Raw genomic sequence first — 27,038 nt, forward strand, 5'->3', positions numbered from 1 at the left:
AAACCGTGGCTTCACATATGCAAATTTATGACACAGCATGTTGTCATGTTGACACCATCGTCTTTGAACCCTTCCTCTCTGTACACAGTACACAATGCTATAATGTGTTCATATTTTTTTAAGTACAGCATTTAAGTGCAAAAAGTAGGCAACAACCTAACCATTAAAGACACCCCCATATCATGACACTACCTCCTCCATACTTCACTGTTGGCACTTCACATTATGGTAGCTAATACTCGCCAGGCATTCACCAAACTCAAAACCATTCATCAGATTGTCAGAAGGTCTAGTGTGATTCATCACTTCAAACCACTTGTTTCCAGTCATCTTCTGTCCAGTGGCATCACTCTTTGCACTACTGATAGGAAATTAAAACAAACTGACAGGCTGATTTTTTCAGCTGAATGAAAGAATGAAATGGAACTAGTCTCTGCAGCCATGTCAGCTATAAGTTTTTCACTCAAATGGATTTGAGTGATTTCATTTCCATACTTTTTCAGCCATTTCAGTTACACATGAACCATAATCTTTTTAGAGTCAAACAACACATATTATTTCAAGGATAGTTGAGTAAAAACTATATTTTTTAAAATTATGTATTTTCTAAATTTATGTATTTATTTACATGAAAATGATTTTTTCATACTTCTGACTTCAGATACAGATTTTTGGTTGGTTTTAAAAGATTAAGTACTGGTGCTGCATTATAAAATTATACGTAAATAAATAATTATGGTTTCAATCAGAAGAACGGATGTATAGACGAACTGATATGTACAAGCTAGAGCTGATAGAATTGATTGTTTTCATTCATCTGCACCCCATGAATGATTTCACTCAAAATAATTGATTTATTAATTAATTAATTAATTAACTGATACCTAAAGCTAAAACTGAATGAGTCAATTGATTCTTTTCATTTTCTTGTTCAGATCACTACTTTACACCACCTTGGGTGTCACTTAGCAATGACACAGAAATGTGTGGTTTATAAGGAGCTGCTTGACCATTGTATCCCATTCCTTTTAAAGTCTTTACACAAAATCACTGTGGCAGCTGCATTGCTGGTTGCACTTTGGAACTGACGGTTATTTCAAGTGATTTTATACACCAACCCTCTGTAATGCTTGACAGTCCCTGTCCGTCAGTACGTGGAGGTCTGTCTGATCTTGGTTTAGCCGTGACTGTTCCTTCATGTTTCCACTTCACAATCACATCACTAGCAGTCACCTTGGGAATCTTTGGAAGAGTTGAAATGTCCCAATACATTTGCATGTCAGATGACATCCAATGTCTAGTCCACGTTCAAAGTCACTGAGCTCTCCTGACTTACCCTTTCTGCTGTTACTGCATCTCCACTGACAACACAATACACCTCACCTTGTTTTATACTGGTGGGCCCACCTCTCACTACAGCTAATGGTCAGATCCACATTACATAGGAGTGTCCAGATGCTTTTGAACAGACAGTGTAACTCTGGATATCTATTTTCTGATTTTTATGTAATAGGGATGACACCTTCAGCTGTGTTCACAGGCAGCACTTTATTTGCAATCCATTTCAGTTTTACATACACCATCTACAGGAGACTTTATGTTACCAGGTCAACATGTAGGTACCAGGTAATCATCATCACACATCTTGCAGACCAGACAAAAAATCGAGCAGACTCTACTCACACAGCACAAGCAGGAAAGAAGGTTCTGCATAGCGGACACTGATTTTTTTGTGCCCACTACAAGATGTATAATGATTACCAGGTATTCACATGGTCTCCTGGTATTGTACATAAGCCTGAAGATAGAGCGATGTAAGCAAATTTGATTGTAAATCAAATAAGACCTATAAATACAGCTGAAGGTATCATCCCTACTACATACAGAAATGTTATAAATCAATTTTTAATACATTTATTTTAATTTTTGAATACATCTGATTAACAAATACCTGGTGGTTGCAATTAAAGTGCAGTTACTCACAGAGGTCCAGTATGGGCTGTAAGCGAAACTCAATAGACATACTAACCCGTTAATGTGGAACTGACTTACACTGCAAAAAAATTATATCTAATTTTGGCCACCAGCTGTAAATCTGGCTTTATACACTGTATGGTGGTAGGACATCCATGCTGACATTTGACAAGCGATAACATGAGTGAACATGTGGCTATCAAGAAGAGAGACTGTGCACTGTTAGTGAAACTGTTTTATGTGAATGGCAGCAATTACAGCACTGCCTCAAGAGAGTATCACCCAACTGAAAGGTCTGAGCAGAGGCCTGATGCCATTAAAAGGTTTAAAGGATATCATAAAATTCAAAACATGTGTGAACTTTGTGTAGTATCTCGAAGAGGAAGACATCCTATTACAGTGAAAGTTATTGATGAGGTAGCTGTTGCTGTAACTGATCATGCAGCACATACCCCAGGTAGCGCTTGTTCACTTGCAGAGTCACAAGAATTGTCCATCTCACAGTCTACAGTACAGAAAGTTTTGCAGTTTTACCCTGGCACCTGTGAAAGATCCAAATGGTGCAGCAAGTGAAACCAGACAATCTGCAGCAATGTTCTGAATTTGCTCCTCTGTTTCTGGTTCGGATCGAAGTTGATGACGTGTGACAGGGCAATATTCTATGAGGTGATGAGGCACATTTTACACTAAAGGGTCAAGTGAATACACAGAACTATCAAATTTGGGATACTGTTAAACCGCATGTTGTGACGATGTGCATGAAGAGCCACTGCACTTGCTGTAGGTGACAGTAATGTGGATTCTCACATACCTATATTCCCAGTCCTTTCTTTTTTGGTAGAGAATACACACAGAGGGCCTGTCAGGTGTGCTGTGATGCCTGCATGTTTGTGAGACCTCCTTGCATAGCATGTGGTTCCTGCTTTGGAAGAGCAGAACAGTGTGGAAACCACTGTTTTCATGCAAGATTGAGTGACGCCTCATGTTGCTCTCCCTGTGATCTGCTTAATGCAACCCTCCTCCTCCATAGGTTTTCCCTATTGATGGCCTGCAGTATCACCTGATCTAAATCACTGTGACTTTTGGCTCTGGGGATATGTAAAAGAATGTGTTTAGCAGGAATATATTCAGTCTCTATCTGATCTGAAGGCCAGTATACAGGAACATGTCACTCAGATTCCACCATAACTGCTGTGAGCAACTGTTGATCGTGTCATCTTACAAATGCAGCATCACAACAACATCTCCGGTGCTCATGCTGAACAAAATCTACATTATGCCTTCCTTACTTATTTGTGCTTTACTGTCCACATCCCTTTCCTAATCCATTACATATGTAAACATTTCTACATTCATCAGGCAGAATATTATGACCACCAGCCTACTATCAATATAAGCCCACCCTGACAATGTCACCTGGTGAGGAATGACTGCTAGTCAGACACACGAATGGCACATGTAGTGTCAGTTAGTGTGCTGTGTGAAGAAAGTGGAAGACATGCAATCCATGTGGGTTTGGCTGAGGGCAGATTGTGATGGCCCAAGGTTGGGCATGAGCATTTCGGAAACTGCACAACTTGTCAGCTGTTTGATGAGTGCTGTCGTGATTGTTTTCTTCACATGGCAAAACAAAAGTGAAACCACGTCCAGACATCTTAGGTTTGGGTGGCCATCCTTCATTATAGCTGGGCACAATGGTGAAACAGTTCAGGTCACGAACTTTGCGGAACTAACATCAGACTTTATGGCTGGGCAGAGTACAACTGTGTCTGAACACACAGTGCACTGAACACTCCAAACAATGGGCTTCCCCAGCCAATGACCCTTGCATATGCCAATGTTAACACCATGACATCAGCAGCTACAACTGAAATGGGCACGCTGCCATAGGCATTGGACGTCGGCACAATGGCAGAGCACTGATGGTCAGATGAATCCCAATACCATCTTCATCATGCCGATGGGGGTCACAAATCCGTCATCTTCCAGGGTAACAGCAGCTTGATACCTTTACAGTGGGACGGGACAAGCTGGTACCGGCTCCATTATGCTCTGGGGAACATTCACTTGGCCATCCATGAGTCCAGTGGAGCTCATGCAAGACACCATAATTGTCAAGGAGTATCCTACTTTGGGTGCAGACCACGACATCCCTTCATGTCGATCATGTGTCATGCATTTTTCAACAATGCAATGTGCCATGTCACAAGGCCAGGCGTGTGATGGAGTGGTTCAAGGAACACAGTAGCGAGTTCAAACTGTTGTGCTGGCCCCAACTCACCAGATCTGAATCAGATCAAACACATCTCGGATGTGATAAAATGTGGTGTCAGAGTTCATCGACCCCTCCCTCTTAATACATGGGAATTAGGTGACATGTGATTGCAGATGTGGTGTCAAGTCCCTCCAGTAACTTACAAAGGCCTCACTGCTTCCATGTCATGGTATGTTGTCACTGTTTTCTGTGCCAAGGTGGACATACTGGCTACAAGGTAGGAAGTCATAATGTCCTGGCTGACATACACAGCACCAGATTTTCACCAGGTGGCCAAAACTGGACCTAATTTTTTCCAGCATAAATAAATTCCACATTAACACACTAGAATATCTACCAATTTTTGTTGCGATACGATAATTGCAGCCCACACTGCACCTCTGTGAGCAGCTTCACTTTATAACCACCTGCTATCTATCTTCAACTTCCACAAATTAATTATAACACACATCATAGAAATTCATTTCCTTTCTTTTTACTAGAGAATAACAAACAAATATACTCATGAGCAGTATGAGCAACTAAATTATAGGTGGTCGTTCTGTTGGAGTTGGAGGGGTAAGGGTGGGAGAGAGATGGGTGAAGGGCGGGAGTAAACGGGAAAAGGGAGAGGGGGCTGTAGGCGGGGGAGGAGGGTTCGGGGGTAGGTTATGGGGCAGGGGACGGGGGAGGGGGCGCAGACGGGGCAGCGGAGGGCGAGGGGGGCACAGGCGGGGCAGGGGAGATGGGAGGGGGTGTAGACGGGGCAGGGGAGACGGGAGGGGGGCACAGACGGGGCAGGGGAGAGGGGAGGGGGGCACAGACGGGGCAGGGGAGGGGGGCACAGACGGTGGAGGGTAGGGGGTAGGGGGGCACAGACGGTGGAGGGGAGGGGGAGGGGGCATAGACGGGGGAGGGGAGAGGGGCATAGACGGTGGAGGGGAGAGGGGCATAGACGGGGGAGGGGAGAGGGGAGGGGGGCATAGACGGGGGAGGGGAGGGGGGCATAGATGGGGCAGGGGAGAGGGGGTTTAGGAGGTGTAGACAGGGTGAGGTGTTGGGGGTCAGGGATTGGGGGTGGGCGATTGTGAGTGGGGGTGTAGGAGGTGTAGGGTAAAGTGTGTAGAAGGGCAGGTGGAGGTGTAGGCAGGACAGGGAGGGTTGTTGAAGATGGGGCACGGTGGGGGGGGGGGCAGATGGGGCACAGTGGGGGGGCAGGGGGGGCAGATGGGGCACGGTGGGGGGCAGGGGGGGGCAGATGGGGCACGGTGGGGGGGCAGGGGGGGCAGATGGGGCACGGAGGGGGGGCAGGGGGCAGATGGGGCACGGTGGGGGGGGCACGGGGCAGATGGGGCAGGGGGGGCAGATGGGGCAGGGGGGGCAGATGGGGCAGGGGGGGCAGATGGGGCAGGGGGGCAGATGGGGCAGGGGGGCAGATGGGGCAGGGGGGGCAGATGGGGCAGGGGGGCAGATGGGGCAGGGGGGGCAGATGGGGCAGGGGGGGAAGATGGGGCAGGGGGGGCAGATGGGGCAGGGGGGGCAGATGGGGCAGGGGGGGCAGATGGGGCAGGGGGGGCAGATGGGGCAGGGGGGGCAGATGGGGCAGGGGGGGCAGATGGGGCAGGGGGGGCAGATGGGGCAGGGGGGCAGATGGGGCAGGGGGGGCAGATGGGGCAGGGGGGGCAGATGGGGCAGGGGGTGCAGATGGGGCAGGGGGTGCAGATGGGGCAGGGGGTGCAGATGGGGCAGGGGGTGGTGGGGTGTAGAAGGGGGGTAGAGAATTAGGGGGTAGAGGATTAGGGGGTAGAGAATTAGGGGGTAGAGGATTAGGGGGTAGAGGATTCGGCGGGGGGTAGAGGATTCGGCGGGGGGTAGAGGATTCGGCGGGGGGTAGAGGATTCGGCGGGGGGTAGAGGATTCGGCGGGGGGTAGAGGATTCGGCGGGGGGTAGAGGATTCGGGGGGTAGAGGATTCGGGGGGTAGAGGATTCGGGGGGTAGAGGATTCGGGGGGTAGAGGATTCGGGGGGTAGAGGATTCGGGGGGTGGAGGATTCGGGGGGTAGACGATTTGGGGAGGGGTAGGTGCAGTCTGATTTGGAGACTGACACCAAACAGCGAGGTAATCGGCCTCATTGGATTAGGGAAGCATGGAGAAGTCAGCCATGCCCTTTCACAGGAACCATCCCGGCATTTGCCTGAAGCGATTTAGGGAAATCAGGATGGCTGGACAGGTCGAGGCGGAGCAAGAGGGCGAGGTAGGTGGGGGGAGCGAGAGGGGGAGGTGGGGGGAGAGAGCGAGGGAGGTGGGGGGGAGAGCGAGGGAGGTGTGGGGAGAGCGAGGGAGGTGGGGGGGAGAGCGAGGGAGGTGTGGGGAGAGCGAGGGAGGTGGGGGGGAGAGCGAGGGAGGTGTGGGGAGAGCGAGGGAGGTGGGGGGGGAGAGCGAGGGAGGTGGGGGGGAGAGTGAGGGCGGTGGGGGGGAGAGAGCGAGGGCGGTGGGGGAGAGCGAGGGAGGTGGGGGGAGAGCGAGGGAGGTGGGGGGAGAGCGAGGGAGGTGGGGGGAGAGCGAGGGAGGTGGGGGGGAGAGCGAGGGAGGTGGGGGAGAGCGAGGGAGGTGGGGGGAGAGCGAGGGAGGTGGGGGGAGAGCGAGGGAGGTGGGGGGAGGGAGAAAGCAATCCAGTTCCCCTAGCAAACTGAATAGTTTTGTGTCTTACACGACTATGACAATCATATCTGGTCACATTGTACCGATGAAGTGTTGGCTATTAATACATGCACAATATCAGTGCAGTTGCTGAGAGAGAGAGAGAGAGAGAGAGAGAGAGAGAGAGAGAGAGAGAGAGAATTCATTTTTTATCTTTTGAAAACAAATATTTTTTGCCTTCTCAGAAAATTCCGCCAAACATTATACATGAATTCCAACTCTTTGGATTTATTCAAATGATTTTAAACATTTGAGCAAATCTCTATGTGGTATTTTTGTTTGTAATCAGTATGCATGCTGAAATACTAGCAACTCTCTGCTCTGTTTCCTATTTCTTGTAGAAACACTAAATTACCTGATTTTTGTTTTCAAATATAGAATTTGGTGATTACATCATCCCCCCCACCCCAAGTTTAACATACGCCAATTTCTGTAAAACAGTCTAATAATTTTCACAAACATACAATGTAGTTGCAAAAGTTATATATACCAGAGTCACGTAACTTCACATCTTACTGCAAATATTGCAAATCACCAAAGAAACTTTTACTTTGTAGGTTAACGGTGTGTTTCATTTTGAAAGGGCACATGAGAAAAATTTTCTTTGTTGTTTACCTTCTACTCAACCAGACAAATGTAACTGTATAAGGAGATCCTGCAGAACATCCATTGTAATTCCTACTCCTGGCGGCTGCTGTCTAAAGTCTTTACAAATTACTTGTATCCCTTACTGCAACTTTCTAGATTCTGTTTCATACACAGGAGCAAACCTAGGCATATGCCAAACCACAAATGCAACAAAAATGTAGATTTTCTAATACAATGCTATGGCTGATATACTTTGGATACGTCAAAGAAGATACCAACTTTCAGTACTCCACACCATTTAAAGTAAAATGTTTATATTGTGCACAATTAGTGTATGAATAGCAGTATTGGTAAAGCAAACATTTTAGAATTCAAAATAGGTCTAGAACTGACTAATGTAATTTGTTGATAGTATGTTAGTACATTACTGCCTCAAAATAATCTGGGAAATGAAGTTAGGTGAATGTCCAGTAGTCACCCACACCTGTCGGAGCACCCTTCTCAGTGAGGCCTACTAATGGTATATTTTGATCTGTCTGGGAAATCAGCACAGGTTAATGGTGTAATTATGCATGTGGTTCCAAAAGTTAGATATAATAGGATCACATCTTTTACATATCTTATTGGAAATACCGTGAATCACCAAATAAACTTTTTTCATTTTAATGATAGGGCATCTCATTTTTAGAAGACTTGTGAAAAATTTTGATTCCTCTGTATGGCTTTTTCATTGTACTCCACTGCTGTATCTCCCGAACAATTTTAACCAATTTCCTCAGCACGTTTTAAACAATAATTTTTTTTAAATATCTCTACAACGGAAAATTCTTTCATAAACCTGCATTTTCTGTAATAATACTGTGAACCTACTTCCAGTTCATTACTCCTTCTGACAATTTGTAGATGTCACTTTTTCATTTGAGACCTCTTGAATCTGTAGTGATCCGAGTATCCTTGATGACTACCTAGTGTGGCATTTAATATTTTTGTTTTAAACTGTATTTAAAGGAACCTTATTTAAAAACATTTTAAAATCATTCTGGTCAAGGTTTTTTAAATCTCTCTCTTAAGTTTGCTTTTGTTCTATTATTAATCAGTCTCACTCTTTTCTTTGTGTTTTTTTGTAAATTGTATACACAACTTTACATAATTTGATTAACTGTGAGTTGTGATCAGACAAGCTAATTACCACAAAGTAGGCATGAGTGAGCTTAATTTGAGTTTCACATTTGTCTTTCATGGTGGCCAGCTATCTGCAATCAAACCCACAGCTTTCAGTAAGTGTACCATACCACCAATGGGTATGAATAAAGCACTTTATCTGCTACATTTTTTCTATTGACAAATATGTTATTTGCTAATAAGATAAGTTTTCATTAAAGTATTAAAAACAAATGGAAAATTATATTCTAATGTAGCTAAAAAATCATTATTATATTAAATATCATATTACAAAAATGAATAACTAAATAAAACATATAATCCAAAACCCAATGTTCTTGTGTGAAACATGACAGTAACCCAAATGATAAGATATTTTACAGTGCTGTACACTCATTCTGACTTACCTCAGGCACAATTTTATTCAGCATCATTTCCATGTCATCCCTAGAAAAGAAAGCAAAATCGAATCACTATGTACATAATGTCAACATTAACATTCAAAAGCACACTACAGAATTCCTGACAAAGGTACAACTTACAAAAGGGAGGACAATATTCGCTACACAATGCTGTTCAAATATACAAACAAATTATTATCATTAAGCTAACTGTATAAATGGAAGAACTTTAGCAGAATATTTACATATTGACTCCTCACAAAAATATTTTCCGAGCCATACAAATTTGTATTATATTCAGCTCCCCACAAAAGATATTTAGGGTAGGCACCAAATTTTGTATGTTAAGAATTAGTTGCTAACAAAATAAATAATTAGGTTACACATTAAACATCAAGAAATCTGTTATTAATGCTTCACAGGCACCAGAAATTAAACCAATTGTGTACAAAATTGCTGCAGTTGTTTTCAACAAGCCAAAGTTTGACTAGAACACACCTCTCTTTTTGTGTTTTCTGAAATTGATTATTTTGCTACTTTTTATTTTTTGTACAATCGCCTATTAATTAAAGAAGGTATATGCTGGATTTTAGGGTATGTAATACTAAATAAAAGACTGTGTTCCCAATGAATTTCATAGTATCCATTAGTGATGCCTATAAATTCTGTATTTCCTTTCCTGAATTTCCGCCATGTGATCTACAATCTTAATTATGCTGTATCTCGTAACATCTGACATTATGAAGTATTCTTTGCAGAATACACTAGAATAGTTTAATTAGGAACAATGTGGTATATGACTTTCATGTTGCACCTTCAGCAATGTATACAAAAACTCTAGGATGTCCACATAAATACATTCTGTATTATCAGAAGTCAAACTAAGAAATCAACTATAACAAAATATTTACTGAGCAGTTTATGTTCTGATACACTGTCAGAATAACTAAAAGTAAAGATGACACACAGAAGCAACCAGTAATGCATTACATATAAGATTAAGCAACAACAACCAGCCATTTAAGAATACTGATCACGAGCTATATCATACAGATGTATTGACGTTTAAAAGCTAAGTAATATCAGAAAACCACATATTACTGAGTACAGATGAAACCACACTGCCATTACTACACACATTAAACAGTGTTGACAACAATACTTTTTAACTTTGATATGGATGTACTACAAACATACTATCAGTGCCACAAATTAAAAATACCTAATTCCAGAGTTAAAGGCACAGTATTACTAAACTGCTTATCACAATGTTACCATAGCTATATGAGAATCCTAATACAAAAATAAATAACATAGGAGAAATCGCCCCTTTTTTTTTTTTTTTTTTTTTTTTTCAAAATGAGGTACAGTTATAACATTGTAGTGATTACCTTACTTTGTCTTAAAGCACTTCCTTAGGTGTCTGTGTGTACTAGTATACATCAGATACAAAGCTGCTATGAAATTCATTATTTAGTATTTTAGTAGCTGGTGGGAATCACAATAATTATTTTAAAAAATTTAATTTACAATATTGAGTGTAAGAGAAGTTATCACCAACTATGTTGCTGTACTTCACTGAAATAAATTTAATTTGTGTCTCAAAAGGGAAGAGGGGAAAAAGATTTCCACGCAGTAGCACCTGTGACGTCACGTTCAGAAACTATTGCACATTCAGTGGCAAACCAGTATGCAAGAAAAACTTTCTAAATGTATCTGAATGATATGGAAAGCCAATGCGTAAGAAATAACGGTCATAGTAAACATAAAAACTATAACTCTATGTTATACACTTACAGGTGATATTTTCTCTTATTTAATAAATTTATGAATCCAGAAGTTTTTACCACTCTAATTAATGTGCATTAATCCCAGAAATATCAAATAATTAAACACACATGTGAAAACAAGTTTCTCATTCCATATTTTAGGTCATGCCACTTTTATAAATAAAAACGTAAACATTCATCTTTACTACAGCAGGTACAGATTCAGTTCTTTCAGGCAATATCAGTCTTAGTATAATTCGAAGAATTCAATCCTTCCTTCAGATTAACTGCATATGCCCTGTGAACACATCTTTTTCCACAGCAAAGCACAAAACGAGAACTACAAAAATATTTAATGAATCAAATTTTTCACAGACTATCTTTCCACATAAAAACTTGTATTGTTATGTTCACAGCCTGTAAGAACTTCGTAAGTTGTGACAGCATAAAGAATGTTGGCGAACACTGTATTACAGTTCACAGTTATCACAATTATTATACCTCTATTTGGTTTTGTATGGCCAATAAGAAACACTTAATTAAACAAATAAAAATAATCAAGTTTGCTGGGACACTGCAAGACAACCTTACTTCCATAACATTCAAAATGGCAATTGTATACAAAAGTGGGCTCTGATTTAAACTTACTACCATGAGATTGAAAACTGCAATGTATGCAAAAGTGGGATTTGATCTACCCTTATTTCCAGGACATTTTAAATGACAATATTTGCAAAATTAGGATTCAATTTTCATTCTGTTTTATCAGAATTCATTATGAGGTACCTGAAAATTTGATTAATGTGCATACTAAAAATCAGCAAACCAACTCCAATTAAAATTTTTGGTGGCAGCAAGTAAATTTCTGACATCTTTTTCCCTTTTGTTTAAATAGAGAAGACTAAATGCTGTGTTTTACCCTTTTGAATGTTTCCCTCTAAGCTTAAGATAAGCAGTGATCTACTTTCTTTACTACCTAGGCATAATGTCTTCATTAAATTTCTTTCATCTGTAGTTTATTTAAATATAGTGCTACAAAGTAAATGTAATGTAGGATATGCACAATGTATCACTTCTGACTGAATACTGCATTTTATGTATTTTCTTGCCCTAATAGCTCAATGTGTGCATGCAGTGAACTGATGCTCTAAAACTCCAATACTTTTGAAGTATTTTTTTTAAAGAAGTACTGTATCACTGGCTAACAGAGATAATATCTTACTGGGATTTAATCATAATGTGTTCCTGGTGAAAAGAGACGTCAAATTCTTGTGAACAAAGATATAAGTACAAGGTGAGTTTTAAAAATTAAGACGTGTAACTATTGAGAACTGGCAACGGAAAACATTTCATTGAAGGTATGTTCTAAATGGTGTTATCCTATATCCAAAGTCAATTAACGAAGAAAAATATAAAAGAATTTTAGGCATAAAGGTATTTTACTTAACATAAATCGAAAACTCTCTAACATTTTGTAACGTATATAGTCTGATAAATGTTTTATACAAAGTATTTGAATAGGAACTAGGAGGTTAAGTGTTTATATTTCCTATTTCCTCAGGATTTTCCTGGCTGCCAACTTTGTCTTCAGATCATAAATCTTGCCTGGACAACACATTCTACATGAAATGTAATTATGTTATTAATTTTGGAAAATCTGATTCCTGTCTGTGAGAGAGGTGAATGTGATCCACAGTGTAGGCTTTTAGCTATATTGTGGTATTCCACTATCTTACACTCAACATTTCTGTATAAAATAGGAAGCATTCAATGCTAATTGTACCACTACAATTATTGAAAAAAAAAATTATAGATCAAATAGTCCCTATAGTGTGAGACTCAGAAAACTTTGGCATAATTTTCTGATGCTGGAATAGTAAGTAGATTTTAAGAAATTCAAGGGCACACTCATGTCTTAACAATTCCTTACATGTAAATATGAGACATACATACTTCATAAAACACTAGTCTGAAATCCAGGAGAGGATAATGAAATTAAAGGCACTACCACACCACTTTTACAGAACTCTGTCAAAAATAACAATGAGGTGATAATTCATATAATGTGCTTTGTAATGCACCAACAACAATACTAATTTATAGTGTATTCCCTGTTTGAGAACACTAACCAATTTTTCCTCTCTTTCTGTTGCAACAGGAATAGTGTGTGACCTCTCTAGACAAAGAAGCTTTCACTTTCCAAAACAAAATCAGTCCATTTCACAGCAGTCACTTGGAATTACAATAAAAAATTCCATATTATCTTTTTTATATCAATAGTGTACAAAGTAATGGTTACAAATTCAAAGTCTTTCACTTTTAGTGGCACAGATAACAACTGTAACAAGTGGCTGCTGAATAATTCACATAAAGAGTGTTCAATGTTCTAATGGTGTACAATCACATGGTAGATTTTAATACCAAACTGAGATAGCATGACACTGGTTTTTGTTCTAACTAATCATTCGAAAAATCACAACTTGTTAAGATTTACTCTAAAAGAGGCAACAGAATGGCTACTGTAATAGAACTGCTAGTTATCCTACTTATACACAAAATATGTGCAGTTGACATCAGCAACACAACTATATCTACTCTCTGTTAAGAATACTCTGGAACAATGCTTAAAGGTTCAAGGCCAACATTAATGAATCACATAAACATTCAACTGAAAACAATGTAAACTAAGTGCAGTTAGCTCCACATCACTTAACTTAATGAATAAAAAATAATGCAACTTGAATTAACAAATACCATCTTTGAAATTTGTTAAAAGTGGTGCAAACATTTTTAATGTTTACATGGGCAATTTATGAACAATACACAAAGTTTTGAGAATACCTGATATCATTTTGTATATTATAAGAAGTACAACTTTTGCTTCCAACAGCAATTTTATAGTCTAATAAAAAAATCAAATAAAAATTTCCTCTATGTTTTGCTTATAACCTTGCAAAAACAATTTTCCCACTATTACGTTCACAATCATGAGATTCAGTACTAGGTAACTCATACATAAAATGTGTGAGGTAGCAATGTACATTTTCCGGAAATGAGTCCTCTGTATATGTTTAAGAGAACCAGGTGAGGTGCAATAGTTCACAGCTGATCATTTAAACAAGTGACAGAAAATGCCAAGGCATAGGTGAGATCGATTTCGCACTGTCTTACAGAGTAATATGAATATCATTTTTAAATCACTACAGTTGTGTTACATAAACCAACAAAACTGTACCAACGAAAATCCACTATGTACACATATGAATGCAGTGTAACAGCAGGTCTGACTAATATCTACCCACTGAAGTAAACATCAGAGAGCAACTGCAAGATAAGAAGCTGAAATTTTTTTAGCATATATAAAATGAACACACACACATCTCTGCAGAAACAGTCAGAATTCACTGTGTGTCAACTTATAAGGATTCATCCCTTCTCACAAAGCAACACCTTTATATGGAAAACTATGTTACCCAATGCTTCCAACTCCATGTGACAAAAAGTATGTTTTTTACATAGAAAATTGAGGTTGTCATACGTATCTCGAATTCAACCTTTACTTACATCCACCCCTGAAAAAGTCATTAACATAGTGACTAATACGCGTACAATGTACTAGCTCTTCAGCAATGTGGATGTATAGTTTTTAAATTGCACATGTTCATCTCGTTTTGCTGTGAAAGTTTTGTTACGTAAATGGCCTTTGACTATTATATGTTATACTAAGTAAGGAGATACTATCTGGATACACCTTTACACATATAGAATATCAAGATAAGAACCGTTCCCATTAAGCAAAATATACTTGAGTTTTCAGTAATTCAACATGAAGTACATCAATAATAGGTTCAAATTCCATAAAGATACATTGGAGTTTTAAATAACTCCTGGACTAGCTCTTATTTATTGGCCAGTGTATGCTGATGCAAATAACACATTTTCAACTGTGAACACTGCCATTCTGCCCCCCACTGAAAGAGAACTGACATTACAATTAAGAGCAGCAAGCAACATCACAACCATCTGCCATGAGATAAATGGTCAAATTGATGAGAAAATGAGACTAGTGGCTATTGCTGTTAGCTTTGGAGAGCAAAACGTTCTCTAGGAGCATATGAAATGAAGCTTCAGTGAAGCTTCATAACTTAATTGGGTTCAACTAGTTTGTTTCAGATGATGCGGTATTACAAGGGCTGGAGGCAGATGTAAATTGTGGAAGAATTAAGATATGCTTAGTTCCTTGAAGCTTTGAAACTGTATAAAAATAAATAAAACTGATATGTATGGAAAGACACAACAGCACAGAGAGAGAGAGAGAGAGAGAGAGAGAGAGAGAGAGAGATTTGGGAGGGGTCGGCATGTTTTAATGACTGTTGTGTGTTTGAAGCTTTAGACATAAAATCAGACAAAAGTGAGCGGTTATCTTTACCAATTTTTGTTTATTTTTTAAGTCCTAGAATTTCTGTTGGTGTAATAAACTTGTGGAATGGAACTACACAGGCAGAAAACAATTATGCTCATTAAGGTAATACCTTTTGTGGAGTCAGCCACCAGATCCTACAAATTAGTTTCACTAAGAGACAGCAATGATCAGTACTACTGTATTACAGCTGTTATTGTAAAATTGTTTTGAGAAATATGATATAATTTCTTGCATTAGAGAGTTCCTCACTATACAAAACTACTGCTTCAAGTTGCAAGTACAAATTTGTCAATTTACCAGGACAAAAAATTAAATATAGAAGGTGTTAATCTAATAACTTATTAGACATCCACTAAACTACAAATTGTTAGACATTATCGCTTTTACAGGAAAGTGAAGAACGTAAAGACAGCTCTGCCTTTTCTTTTTCATGAAAAAGAAGAACTGTTTGGACAATGCGTTTAAAATACAATTAAAACAAATACTGAAACTAAGGAAAATGATACAGGAATGAAGTTAATAAAATTTTGAAAATATAGTGTAACTGGACAGATAAAAAAATCTACGCATCAAGCAGCAGCAGGAGAACACACTTGTAAAGGTATTAAAGTTTGCAAGCTTTTGGAGACAGTGGCTCCTCCTCCTCCTCCTAGCACAAGGGTTGAAGGGGAAGGAGGAGGAGTGACGGGAAAGGACTGGTGAGGTTTACAAAAAGGCGTAGAATTTGCAAAGGTCACTCAGAATCTCGCATCAGGAGAGACTTACTGGACAGGATGAGTCCCATGAGTCTCCCCTGACCCAGAGTTTTGGGTGACTTTTCTGAACTCTGCCACTTTTCCCGAACCTCACTTCCTTTTCCTTCACCCCCTTCCTCCCACTTCCACCCTTCTGCCAGAAGAAGGAGCTACCGAATCCGAAAGCTTGCAAACTTTAATACCTTTATGTGGTTGTTCTGCTGACACCTCTTGGTGAGTATATTTTTTTATCTGTCCAATCACATTACATTTTTAAGAAAATGATAGACTGACGTCTACCATGGTCTTCCAAAATGAATTAAGCATCTTATAAAACATTGCTGTATGGATTATGCCTGTGACATTATATCGATATGAACAATAAAAAGAAAAGCTCTCAATAACAGTACTGTTAACAATGTATCAGTAAATCAGCTAGAGCAAAACATATATAACACCAACTTTAGGCTCCAAATTCGTGAACGATGCTCACAACTGTCATGTCACATTTGGAGAGATACCAAAAACATTCCATTTTTTAAGAAGAATGAGGATGGAGTGAAGCTTTATGAGATGTTAGCCTTAATACTAGGAATACAGATACCAGTAAAACATCAATGGGAACCATCTGAATAAAAAAAAATAAAATAAAAAAATCAGGAAGTGCCCAGCACTTGGGATTAGAGTAACACATTACTACAAATAAGGATGTTAAGCAGTCACAATAAATCCTTGAGATCTGCACTTCAAATTCACATGAGATGTTGGAAAATAAAGAGTAACCTAGGCCACTGCTCCTAAATCAAATGCTAAGATTGTCTTTACCAGACATTTAAGTCTGTATTCTCTTACCATGACCAGTCACCATGGTGTAACGAAAACAAAACAATTACATAAAATAATTGGCATCATTTATTCAACTGGCTCCCAACATTTAATGTAATTTTTGTCACATCAGTACAGCTAGAAACCCACTAGTGCAAGATACGCTTGTAAAATAGTCCAATTTTATCAAATGCAGAGAGAGAGAGAGAGAGAGAGAGAGAGAGAGAGAGAGAGAGAGAATCTTATTTCTTAATTTACACATGAATTTATCAGTCTTCACACTGTATGCACATTAGCTACCGAGGTCGGCTAACATTTAATTTTTATGTTCTCTGCTAATCAGATGTGTTTCCTTGCAATAATATTTTAACTGCACTAAACCCACACTTTTGCAAATACTGCAACATTTGTGTTGTATATCTTCTGATTTATTCTGATTTATGCATGTATTCCATTACATATTGCAGTATAGTATCTTGATTACAAAATATGTGCTTACATAACAAAGAATTCATTGTGGCGAATTAGTGTGAGAATTTTCAAGAAATGACTCTTTGTGGCTTGTTAGATGGGACTTTTTTTAAACCATGAACTGTATCCTTCCTCTGGACTGTGGAAACGTGCTTCTCCATTATATGACGGAGCACAAAGGAGTAGTTACAATTTTCCTAGAATAATGTTTTCCTCCTCCTTTTTTTATGATTGACAAGTTATTACACCTCATCGTTATATTCTTTCCATTCTAGGACAAATTATAATGTCACATTTAAGCTAGCAAAATAATTCACAAATTTCTGTGCATCTAAAAAGAAAATGTTACATGTTGAAGTTCAATTAGAAAAACTATATAATCAGCTACTAACAAATGCTCACCATGTTTGGATTTTCTAATGGACACTGATGACAGCATGATATTCAAGAACCAAGTAAAGAAAAAAAAATATACAAACAGAATTGCACAGCTTATGGTGGGAAAAAATTACACGTTTTTGTACAGACGGACTTTTTTTATGCAGCTCTCTCTAATTACTGAATGATACAATTAATATTATGGAATTATTGCTATCAGCTCAATTGATATGTTAAATATAACAAGCATAAAATTATTAAGCACAGCCTAATTGGTAATCTTCTCCAAATACACTCCTTTTTTAATACAAAATCATATGAAATACTACATTCATTCCTTCAAAAGAAATTCCAAGAGATGCACTGAACTGCTTTAAGAATTTATCTAGCAGTACAAATTAGCCTACATTTACAAAGTATAGACAACAAATATCATCTACAGATGATCATACTGCCATGTACTTCTATGAGAACTGATAAACAACCAACCACGAAGCATTTTAAAGTCTATCTCTCGTGCATAAATGCTCAGTTCTGCTATGGCCAGCAACCGAGAACCTACAAAAACCTTTCAAATTTTATTTTACAACATGGAAAAATTATTCCTGTACAGCTTGTGGTTCATACAATTGTATTCCTGTGATATCCAGTAGCTACAATTATTTTCTGCAATAAACACACATGTATTCTATGGCACATCCACTGGACAGACTAATTAAAAGAACTTCCTTACAAATAATTATCTTTGCAGTGCTTCAAAGTCTACATTCCACAAGGGAAGTTATAAAGGTGAATCAGTATTTGCAGGTGTGATTGGCATCTCTATAATTATTTGACAATTATTGTGTGCGTGCATAGTTTTAGACAAACAGAAAGACAGAGAGAACTGCAGATGGAATATTATTAATTTAAACAGAGTTTAAATTATAATCACATGTTCTTTGGATGAATATCAACAGCAGTGTGCAGTGAAATCTTAATATTTAAAAAAACAATCCTCTTTTCTGTTTTCTTTTCCTAGATGTTTGGATACATAGGCTTGAAAAGAAAGTAAACTGCATGAGAATGTAACACGGGATCCTAATCTGCGATCTGTGTAGCAAAATTTATATCTACTGCTTAGTGACCCAAAATTTGGGATGTTTAAGAAAACTAATATCTTCTCAGATTAAAATGAAGTAGACAAATGTTCTATCATCATTGATTTAACAAAGGTGTTTGGTATTTTGTTTGAGCAGTATTCTTTCAGGCTCTGTTAATAAGAAAGTAAATTAATTTCCCATACATATTAGTATGTACACATGTAACACATATAACGTGTGATTATGACAAAGAGTCAAACTTTCAACTCTATGTATGTTTCAGATAAACAACAGGTAAATTACAAAGTTGAAAACTCTTGCCAGTGCATCAGTCATTATTTCCCTATAATGTAGATCTCTATTTCTTCTTCCTCAATGTGAACAGTTAAAAAGTAAGTTCCTGTCATGAAATTAGGATGGAGAATGCATCTAAATGATTCAAGCATAATGAAAAGAACTGCACTGGGAGGCAAGCAATACCATAAGACAATCAAACAATTGAGGTAAAAATGGATAGATATTTCATTGCATTCTAATAAGGTTATTTTCTGTATAACTTGTGGGAAAAAAGATATCTTGGCAATGCTACCTCACGTAACAAATAAATAATGGTTTCCATAACATGAAAAATAAAGATATTTCTGACTACTTCAACAGTAAGTATAACAACTGCCTTGCCTCAGAGAAAAATTTCTTGGTAAAATCATTCACATAATTCTGAACTCCATTCTCCATTTTCTTACTGCACTAATTCTAACACAGCAGCATTATGTGAAAAAGTACCAAAACCATGATGTTTTACATTACACAAAAACAACATTCAATAATTCTTCTACATGGCATGAATTAACAGAAGAAACCTGAAAATCTCTATAGAATTCAGTATAACCATACAGCATTTTGCTTTTTTACAACTTAAGTACTGAATGCCATGAGTAATTTACAAATATATAAGCAGAAGTGTTAATTACATAGTTAAATCTTTTGCCTTCAGACATACTTGTACACACAGAACCCAGCAGATACTCTCCACTGAAAATATTATTCTTTCAGTTTCAATAAACTTAGTATTTCTGTACTTTAAATACATCAAACAATTACCTATAATGACAAATTTAGGACTAGTATATTACTAAATGAATCCATGCATTAGATTTGTCCATGCAGCACCACTATTTGAGACTGACAGGACCTCTGAAATTAAAGAATCTATCAATAATGTTATTTCCAACAGTACGTTCATCTAACACTACTTCACCTATATCTAAAGAAAATGACAAGTTTTCTAACCAGACAACACACAGCCTCTCATGGGATGATTCCTACCCTAACTCTACATATGAAAGCTGTTGCTAAAGTGTTACTAAGCTCAGGGTTCTCAAATACTTCACTGCAAATAGAAAAAATCATTATAGATATGTATCATGCAACTCACGAAGAAGCTGTCATATCTGGAAATGAACGTGTAGATAACTTCACTGAAATCATTCTTTCCTCAAATAACGTCAGCCTGCTGGTTTAATCATAGAGAATAAAGTTTTTGATAAGATAATTATAAAAATGTTGTGAGAAATGTTAAATTCATACTTCCATTTAGCCTTAAAAACCAAGTATTGAATAGTGAATAAAAAATAAATAATAAAATATTTAATAGTGACACTGAAATCTCTCACAAAATAAGGAAATCAGAAAAATACATCTTAGAATTATATTTTCATGACGTTTATGATGCAAGAGAGGCAACTGCAGATACATGTTTCCCCGCAGTTAAACTAGGAGTACCTGAGTTGGAATGCAGAACTTTTTTTCACTATAGTGTCCCATGTGTCAGATTTGAAATGTCAAAGCTGATCTACACAGACATCAGTGGTAGCAATTCAGTTACATGAAGTTTTCTATGCACTTATTGATGCCAATAAATATATGACAAAAAAGATGCCACATTCACTACATTCCTGAAATGGAATGTTTGTTTTCCCAAAATAAGGGGAAAATGACGTTATCAGGAATTGAATAGAAAAATCATTCATGTCTCTGGATCAAGGGAGATGCTACAAGACAGGATGAGCTATTAAGCACCATCCTAACCTTTGCCTTTCCTAGCACTGTAGCTCCGAAGTATGTATTATTCTCACTTCCTCGATAAATTTTTTCTTCTTTCCCTTTTGTCTGTACCCCCGAAGTGAAGGAATTCCCACTTTCAATAGGTATCAATGGTATACCTTTTGATGTACACCTAGCTCTGCTTCGTTTTGGCAAGCCTTTAAAATAGGGAAGCTTGGGAATAGAAATAATCTCGCACCACTACACTCTAGCACAAATGAACACATGTAAAACAATCAGTGTGATGCAACAGGCAAAGTGAAACACTGCTGAAATAACTTTGTAAAAGCACCTCTTTAATTCAAAATCAATACAACCGATAAAATCCAATTTATTCCCTCAAATTTATTGATTTCACTTTCTGTAACAATTTTAAACAAATTTTCCCATTTATGCTATCTCTGGGCTCATGACAACGTGGCCAGTTCATTCACGAGTCTTGAACGTTAATTTAAATACCCTGCGAGAAATGGCCATTCTAATTCTGCACACGTTTTTCCACTAAATCTCTATGCTAAATCAAACAATGATGGAATTTAATACTATGAGTTGCACTTGCACATGAGGTAGGTGTGTGTGTGTGTGTGTGTGTGTGTGTGTGTGTGTGTGTGTGTGTGTGTGTTTTTCTCTATTTCAGACAAAGGCCTTGTCTGCCGAAGGCTCACTTTCTGACAGTCTTTTTTTTTTTTTGTGCCTATATGCAACTCAAATCTCTAGGCTAAGTTATATTACATAATTTGAACTTCCGAAGTCTTCTTCAGCATATTAAAAGGAAAAATTGAAAAACATACCCTAAAAATACAGAAAATATTTAGTAAGTTTTTTTTTTTCTTTTCTTTCTTTTTTGGAAGAGTTACACATGGTTCTTTGCCCTTTCATAGAAGTGGGGAGATATGCCACAAAGGTTTGGCTATGACGCCTTGCAACCCATTTCAGATTCTTTATGTACTTGCAGACTCTAGCTTTTCAGTGCAAGCATTTGAGACAGAGATGAAAGTTGCATGCCATCTATGTTTCAATCCAGACAGTTCTGGCTTTAAATTTTGTTACAGGATTAGCATAAGTTTGTACACATGGGTATAATGGGAGCTTGGACCAAGTGCACAAATACTAGTTGCAGAACACCTGCATTTTGATCCAAAAATGAAAGGACCCAAAAAGACACCAAATATTCTACTTCAACAACAACATAAGAATGAATTTCATTAACAGAGCCACACTGTTGTAATTTGTAGATTATATTTCAGAAACAGAAAATACAGTAGTATTAAAAGTCAGGGGAAGAACTTTCCAATGCTACATTCCAAATGTAAACATAGATAAACTTGTTAATCTTCAAGCTCAAAGGGTTAGTTGTTTATTAATGCAAACCACATACACCTGTGTAACTCACCTCCATGTGGAGGTCACTAACACAAGTTTGTGTGTGAAGCTCAACTAGGAGGTAAGCCAATCCAAGTTCTGGTGGCGGGCAAAATTTTCACTTCCAGTATTTCGCCAGCAAGGACAGGAGAGATGCCAGCAATCAGTGCACCAACTACCTGGATTAAATTTCAAATCTCTGCACAATGAGCACCTGTGACATGTTGACAGTGATCTGTCTGTCTGATGGAGACATCAAGATCGGAGCCTGCTTGGTACTAATCGAGAAAAATACACTATGTGCCAGCACTGGGTTTCACCCTTTCCCTTCCACCACCACCACCACCACCACCATCATCATCACCACCATCACCATCATAATACAATGAAAACACAGCACTACATTATACACCTCTCCATTACACTCACCAACAATCGATAAATAAGACATCCAACACAACTCTCACATATCCAATGTGACAGGAGGAGGAACACATTATTTTTTGCATCTTCCAAAAATGTGCTGCATATCAAGCTCCACAACTGAAGCCATTATCAATGCTGAAATTGTCAAAATACTGCTACATCACTCCACAGCCAGCCCACATGACATCATGAGCATTTGGAACTTTAGCATTGGTTACATATTCTATAAGACTTGTTTTACACGCTACACAATTATGCATTTTTATGTGTGGTCATTAGGCCTGAAAACATTTTTACTATCAACAGTATTATAGATTTATAGATGCAACAATCACATGACTGGCAAAGCAACAAATCCAGGTATAAACCCTCTCCCCCCTTTTTTCAACATATGACGTCAATATGGGACATGAACACCCAGGCTAATATTAGAAGCTACATGGTAAGCCACAAATCCAGCATCGCACATGTAATGCATTACTCTTTGTAGTTAACATTTGATGGCTTCTATCACATTCTTTTTCACGGGGCCAGTTTACGGCTAATATGTCAGAGAAGTCGCTACTTGAGGCACCAGAGGTAACACAAGTGTCAGATTTCTAAACAGGATACATCACAATTAGTAATGGCTGCTTAGGGCACCAGGTTTAGAGGACATCCCAAGTGCACAATTAGTGGCAAAAACTGACACAGGAGAAACTGCACAAGAGAAAGAAAGGGGGGGGGGGGGGGGGGAGGTGGAGGTGCCAAATGGTAGTTCGCTTCTGTGGAAAAATGCTCTCGGCCTGGCCCTGCTTCTTCACTTGGCCTTAAAAGAATCTTCAGTTTCTTGACCTTCCTTCTAATGCTTTCATATCAAACTTTATCGGTCTATCTCATCTGCCAATCCCAATAATTTTACACATTTGCTGTACGTCACCCCAGCAACATTGTATCTGTTTAAATCTCTGCTGAAGCTACACATTTCCATTTTCCAGGCTAATTTTTTTCCTCTACCCTTCCCATACAAGTGACAATCCTACTGCCATTTCTTCAGCGCCAAGATGCATATTCTATATTTATATTCTAATATTCTTCTTATTGAACTGTTTTAGTAACTTCATTATTGTTTGTCTACCATCTAACATTTACCTCCACATTAAACTTCATTTCTTGCATCGACTTCTAATATATGATCATTTCCAACATCTATGCAAGACAATTCTTCAATAAACTCCTTCATTAGATAAAATATTATCTGTCAATTTCGTAGGCATTTATAGTGCCAACTTTCTACTTTTCAATCTTCAGTATTCATAGTATTCTTTACCCAGACCCTCTCTTTCACTGAGACACACTTACCTTTTATCACCTCAACTACCTATTCACATTAATTTGAAGAACTAATGCTTCATTTTCAGCACCTAAACATACAAATCATGTTCTGCATTTCTGTTGCTCAACAGTAGCATTTACACACATGAAAAAAATTCATTCCAGACTAAATGAATTAAGGCGCCTGCCTAGCAACATGTAGCATTTCCTTCTGCTCTGACAACTGTGGAGTGGTGTCAAGGCATGGTCTTTACAACATATCAAAAGTATTTGAAATCCATGCTTATTCAAGATCACTCTCCACTGCCCAAAATTCACAGAGACTGGTCGGAGTTGGATCCAAGGTGCACAGATCTCGCCCAATGCTCAATATGATTGAGATCATGTCTGTGGAATGTCCCTCAAAACCATTCAGGCAAAATTCGAAAATGATCAGATGGTGCACAGACTTGACAAGGTACAGGTGGCCAGCTACATTTTCTAGATGAACATGTCGATGGAATTTACGGTACAATATGTTTCTATTGCATTTCCCAGTAACATACAACTGCCAATGTATCAATGGCCCCATTTGAAAATACTTCACCCACCTGCCTAAATGTTACTCTGTTGGCAAGCAGAATGATTCCACTTCATTTGGTAACCTGCTGTCAGTATGTACCAAGGTGAGGCATATCTCAACAGTCCAGACAACATTTACTAGTACTCTGACCAGCCCTTGACAGTGTTCCTGAATCCATACTAATGTCTGTACCCTGTGATGTGTGCTGAACAGAAGAGGTGCGTGGAAGCTGCTTTTACACCCATAGCCAGGTGGTGGTTCTGTGCACTATGCTGGCTCAATGGCAGTTTTGCAGTGAATGAGTGAGTGATCAATAGGTGCACATGATTTGCTGCACTGTGCTCTACCAATCCAGTGTTACAATACAAGACAGGTGATGATTATCCCTGTCATAAACACACTGTTGCCCCCACAACAGTCCACTTTCGTGGTCACAGTTCACCTAGTAATCATCATACATCGATAAGAAGGTGACTTGAAAAGCTCTGTCTCCACCTCATTACGTATTGAGTGTCCCATGGATTTGCAAACTACAATTTGAGCAGGATTAAATGTACTGATATCATACATCTTCACCACTATGCACACGACTCTTGTGTTAAAGAGCAGCACGAAGATACTATCATATTAGTCTTTGATCACTACACACACTCATAAACAGGAGATACTGAAATAAGCATACACCATGTTTCATTTTACCACACTGTCAATTAATAACCAAGACACCATCATATGGAGTATCTTCAGATATGCAACTGGCTTGATGAATTTGTTACTAGTAGAACCCAACATGATGTTCTAGATGAGGTATATGCAACAGACATGAAAGTAAAATTGGATATGCCATAAGAAAGTGCAATAGGATCACCTAACATTCTCAATAAACATAAATAATTTTCCAGATAGGATCACGGCAGTGTAATACTGTTTGCTGATGTGATGTGCCGAGGCAAGTATTAATGTTGGAAATATTGGAAAGAAGTAAAACTTGGCGTTAAGAATGTTAGATCTCTTTCAATGTGAATAAAAGCAAGGCAATGACAATAAACAGAGAGAACCCAATCTATATTACTACATAAAGACAAGTTATCTGATGTTGTCAGCAAAAATCTCGAAAATTACTTGACCGATTTACTTCAAATTTTTACAAATATTCTAATAAATCTTCAGACACATATAGGCTAAGTATTTTTTAAATATATGTAGTATGTAAATATATTTTTGGAATCAGAAACATAAACCTATGTTTAACATCATTACCAAAAACCCTGAAAAATTCTAGACCAATTTACTTAAAAATTTACACAACATTCTTAGAAACATTCATACGAACACAAGCTATAAACTTTTTTAAACAACAACGCATAATATTTCTGTCAAAACTGACTGTGAGAAAGAAATGCTATACAGTGCTGTGAAAATATGTGGTTATGTTTTCTTTCTCAGTGTCAGCTCTAACCATGATAGCAGGATGTTTAAAACATTACACAAATTGTTTCACCCACATATATTCTTTCTCCTTATACACAACTTTAAACAAAAACTGTGTACAAAATTATGTACTAGTTTGTTTTCTACCTCACAGTCTGTTTTACCAGAAAACCTGAAAGTTGTATTTATGGCTTATGGGTTTATGATTATAATACTACTACGGAATCTGAGTTGTCCGATAATTTGTAGTTCTACCCATTTGCAGATAGAAACTACGTGAAATACTGTCACTGAAGCTACTATCCTCAAAGATCCAGCAGCAGGAGAGGTCTCTCATATCCTGATCACCAATTATTCCAACCAATTTACCCATTTATTTTAAGCAACTTCAAATCCCTATCACGGATTCGCTGGCTGTAAACAACAAACAAGGCTCAATGTCAGTGATGGGAGCAAGGGAAAATGGGTATGGGACAGAGAGAGCGGGGATGGAGAGAGGTGGAGGGGGCAGGAGGTGAGTGATGGGGGGGGGGGGATGGGGGTGTCAGATGGGGGGAATGGGACAGAGAGAGGGGGGATGGGGAGAGGTGGAGGGGGCAGGGAGGAGAGAGATAGGTTGGGGGGGAGATAGGATGGAAGGAGAGAGAGATTGAGGGGGGGGAGGTTGAGGGGGGATGGGGGGAGAGAGGTTGAGGGGGGATGGGGGGAGAGAGGTTGAGGGGGGATGGGGGGAGAGAGGTTGAGGGGGGATGGGGGGAGAGAGGTTGAGGGGGGATGGGGGGAGAGAGGTTGAGGGGGAAGTGACTGGGGGGAGTGACTGTGGGGGGGAGTGACTGGGGGGGGGAGTGATGGGGGGGAGTGATGGGGGGGGAGTGATGGGGGGGGGAGTGACTGGGGGGGGAGTGACTGGGGGGGAGTGATGGGGGGGAGTGATGGGGGGGGAGTGATGGGGGGGGAGTGATTGGGGGGGAGTGATTGGGGGGGGAGTGATTGGGGGGGGAGTGATTGGGGGGGAGTGATTGGGGGGGGGGAGTGATTGGGGGGGGAGGGAGAGAGTAAGGTAATGGACAGAAGGAGTG

At 39.0% G+C, this 27,038-nt stretch overlaps 1 protein-coding gene across 1 annotated transcript in view; it reads right to left on the bottom strand.

Moving 5' to 3' along the window:
- LOC126457514 (UPF0047 protein YjbQ) overlaps positions 1-27,038 on the bottom strand; it is a 65,719-nt gene that overhangs the window by 19,360 nt on the left and 19,321 nt on the right. Inside the window, exon 3 of the mRNA XM_050093852.1 lies at positions 9,086-9,125. Within this exon, the coding sequence (XP_049949809.1) occupies positions 9,086-9,125 (40 nt within the window). The remainder of the gene's footprint in view (positions 1-9,085; positions 9,126-27,038) is intronic.

Source organism: Schistocerca serialis, chromosome 2 (genome assembly GCF_023864345.2).
Source record: "Schistocerca serialis cubense isolate TAMUIC-IGC-003099 chromosome 2, iqSchSeri2.2, whole genome shotgun sequence".
NCBI classification, from domain to species: Eukaryota; Metazoa; Arthropoda; class Insecta; order Orthoptera; family Acrididae; genus Schistocerca; species Schistocerca serialis.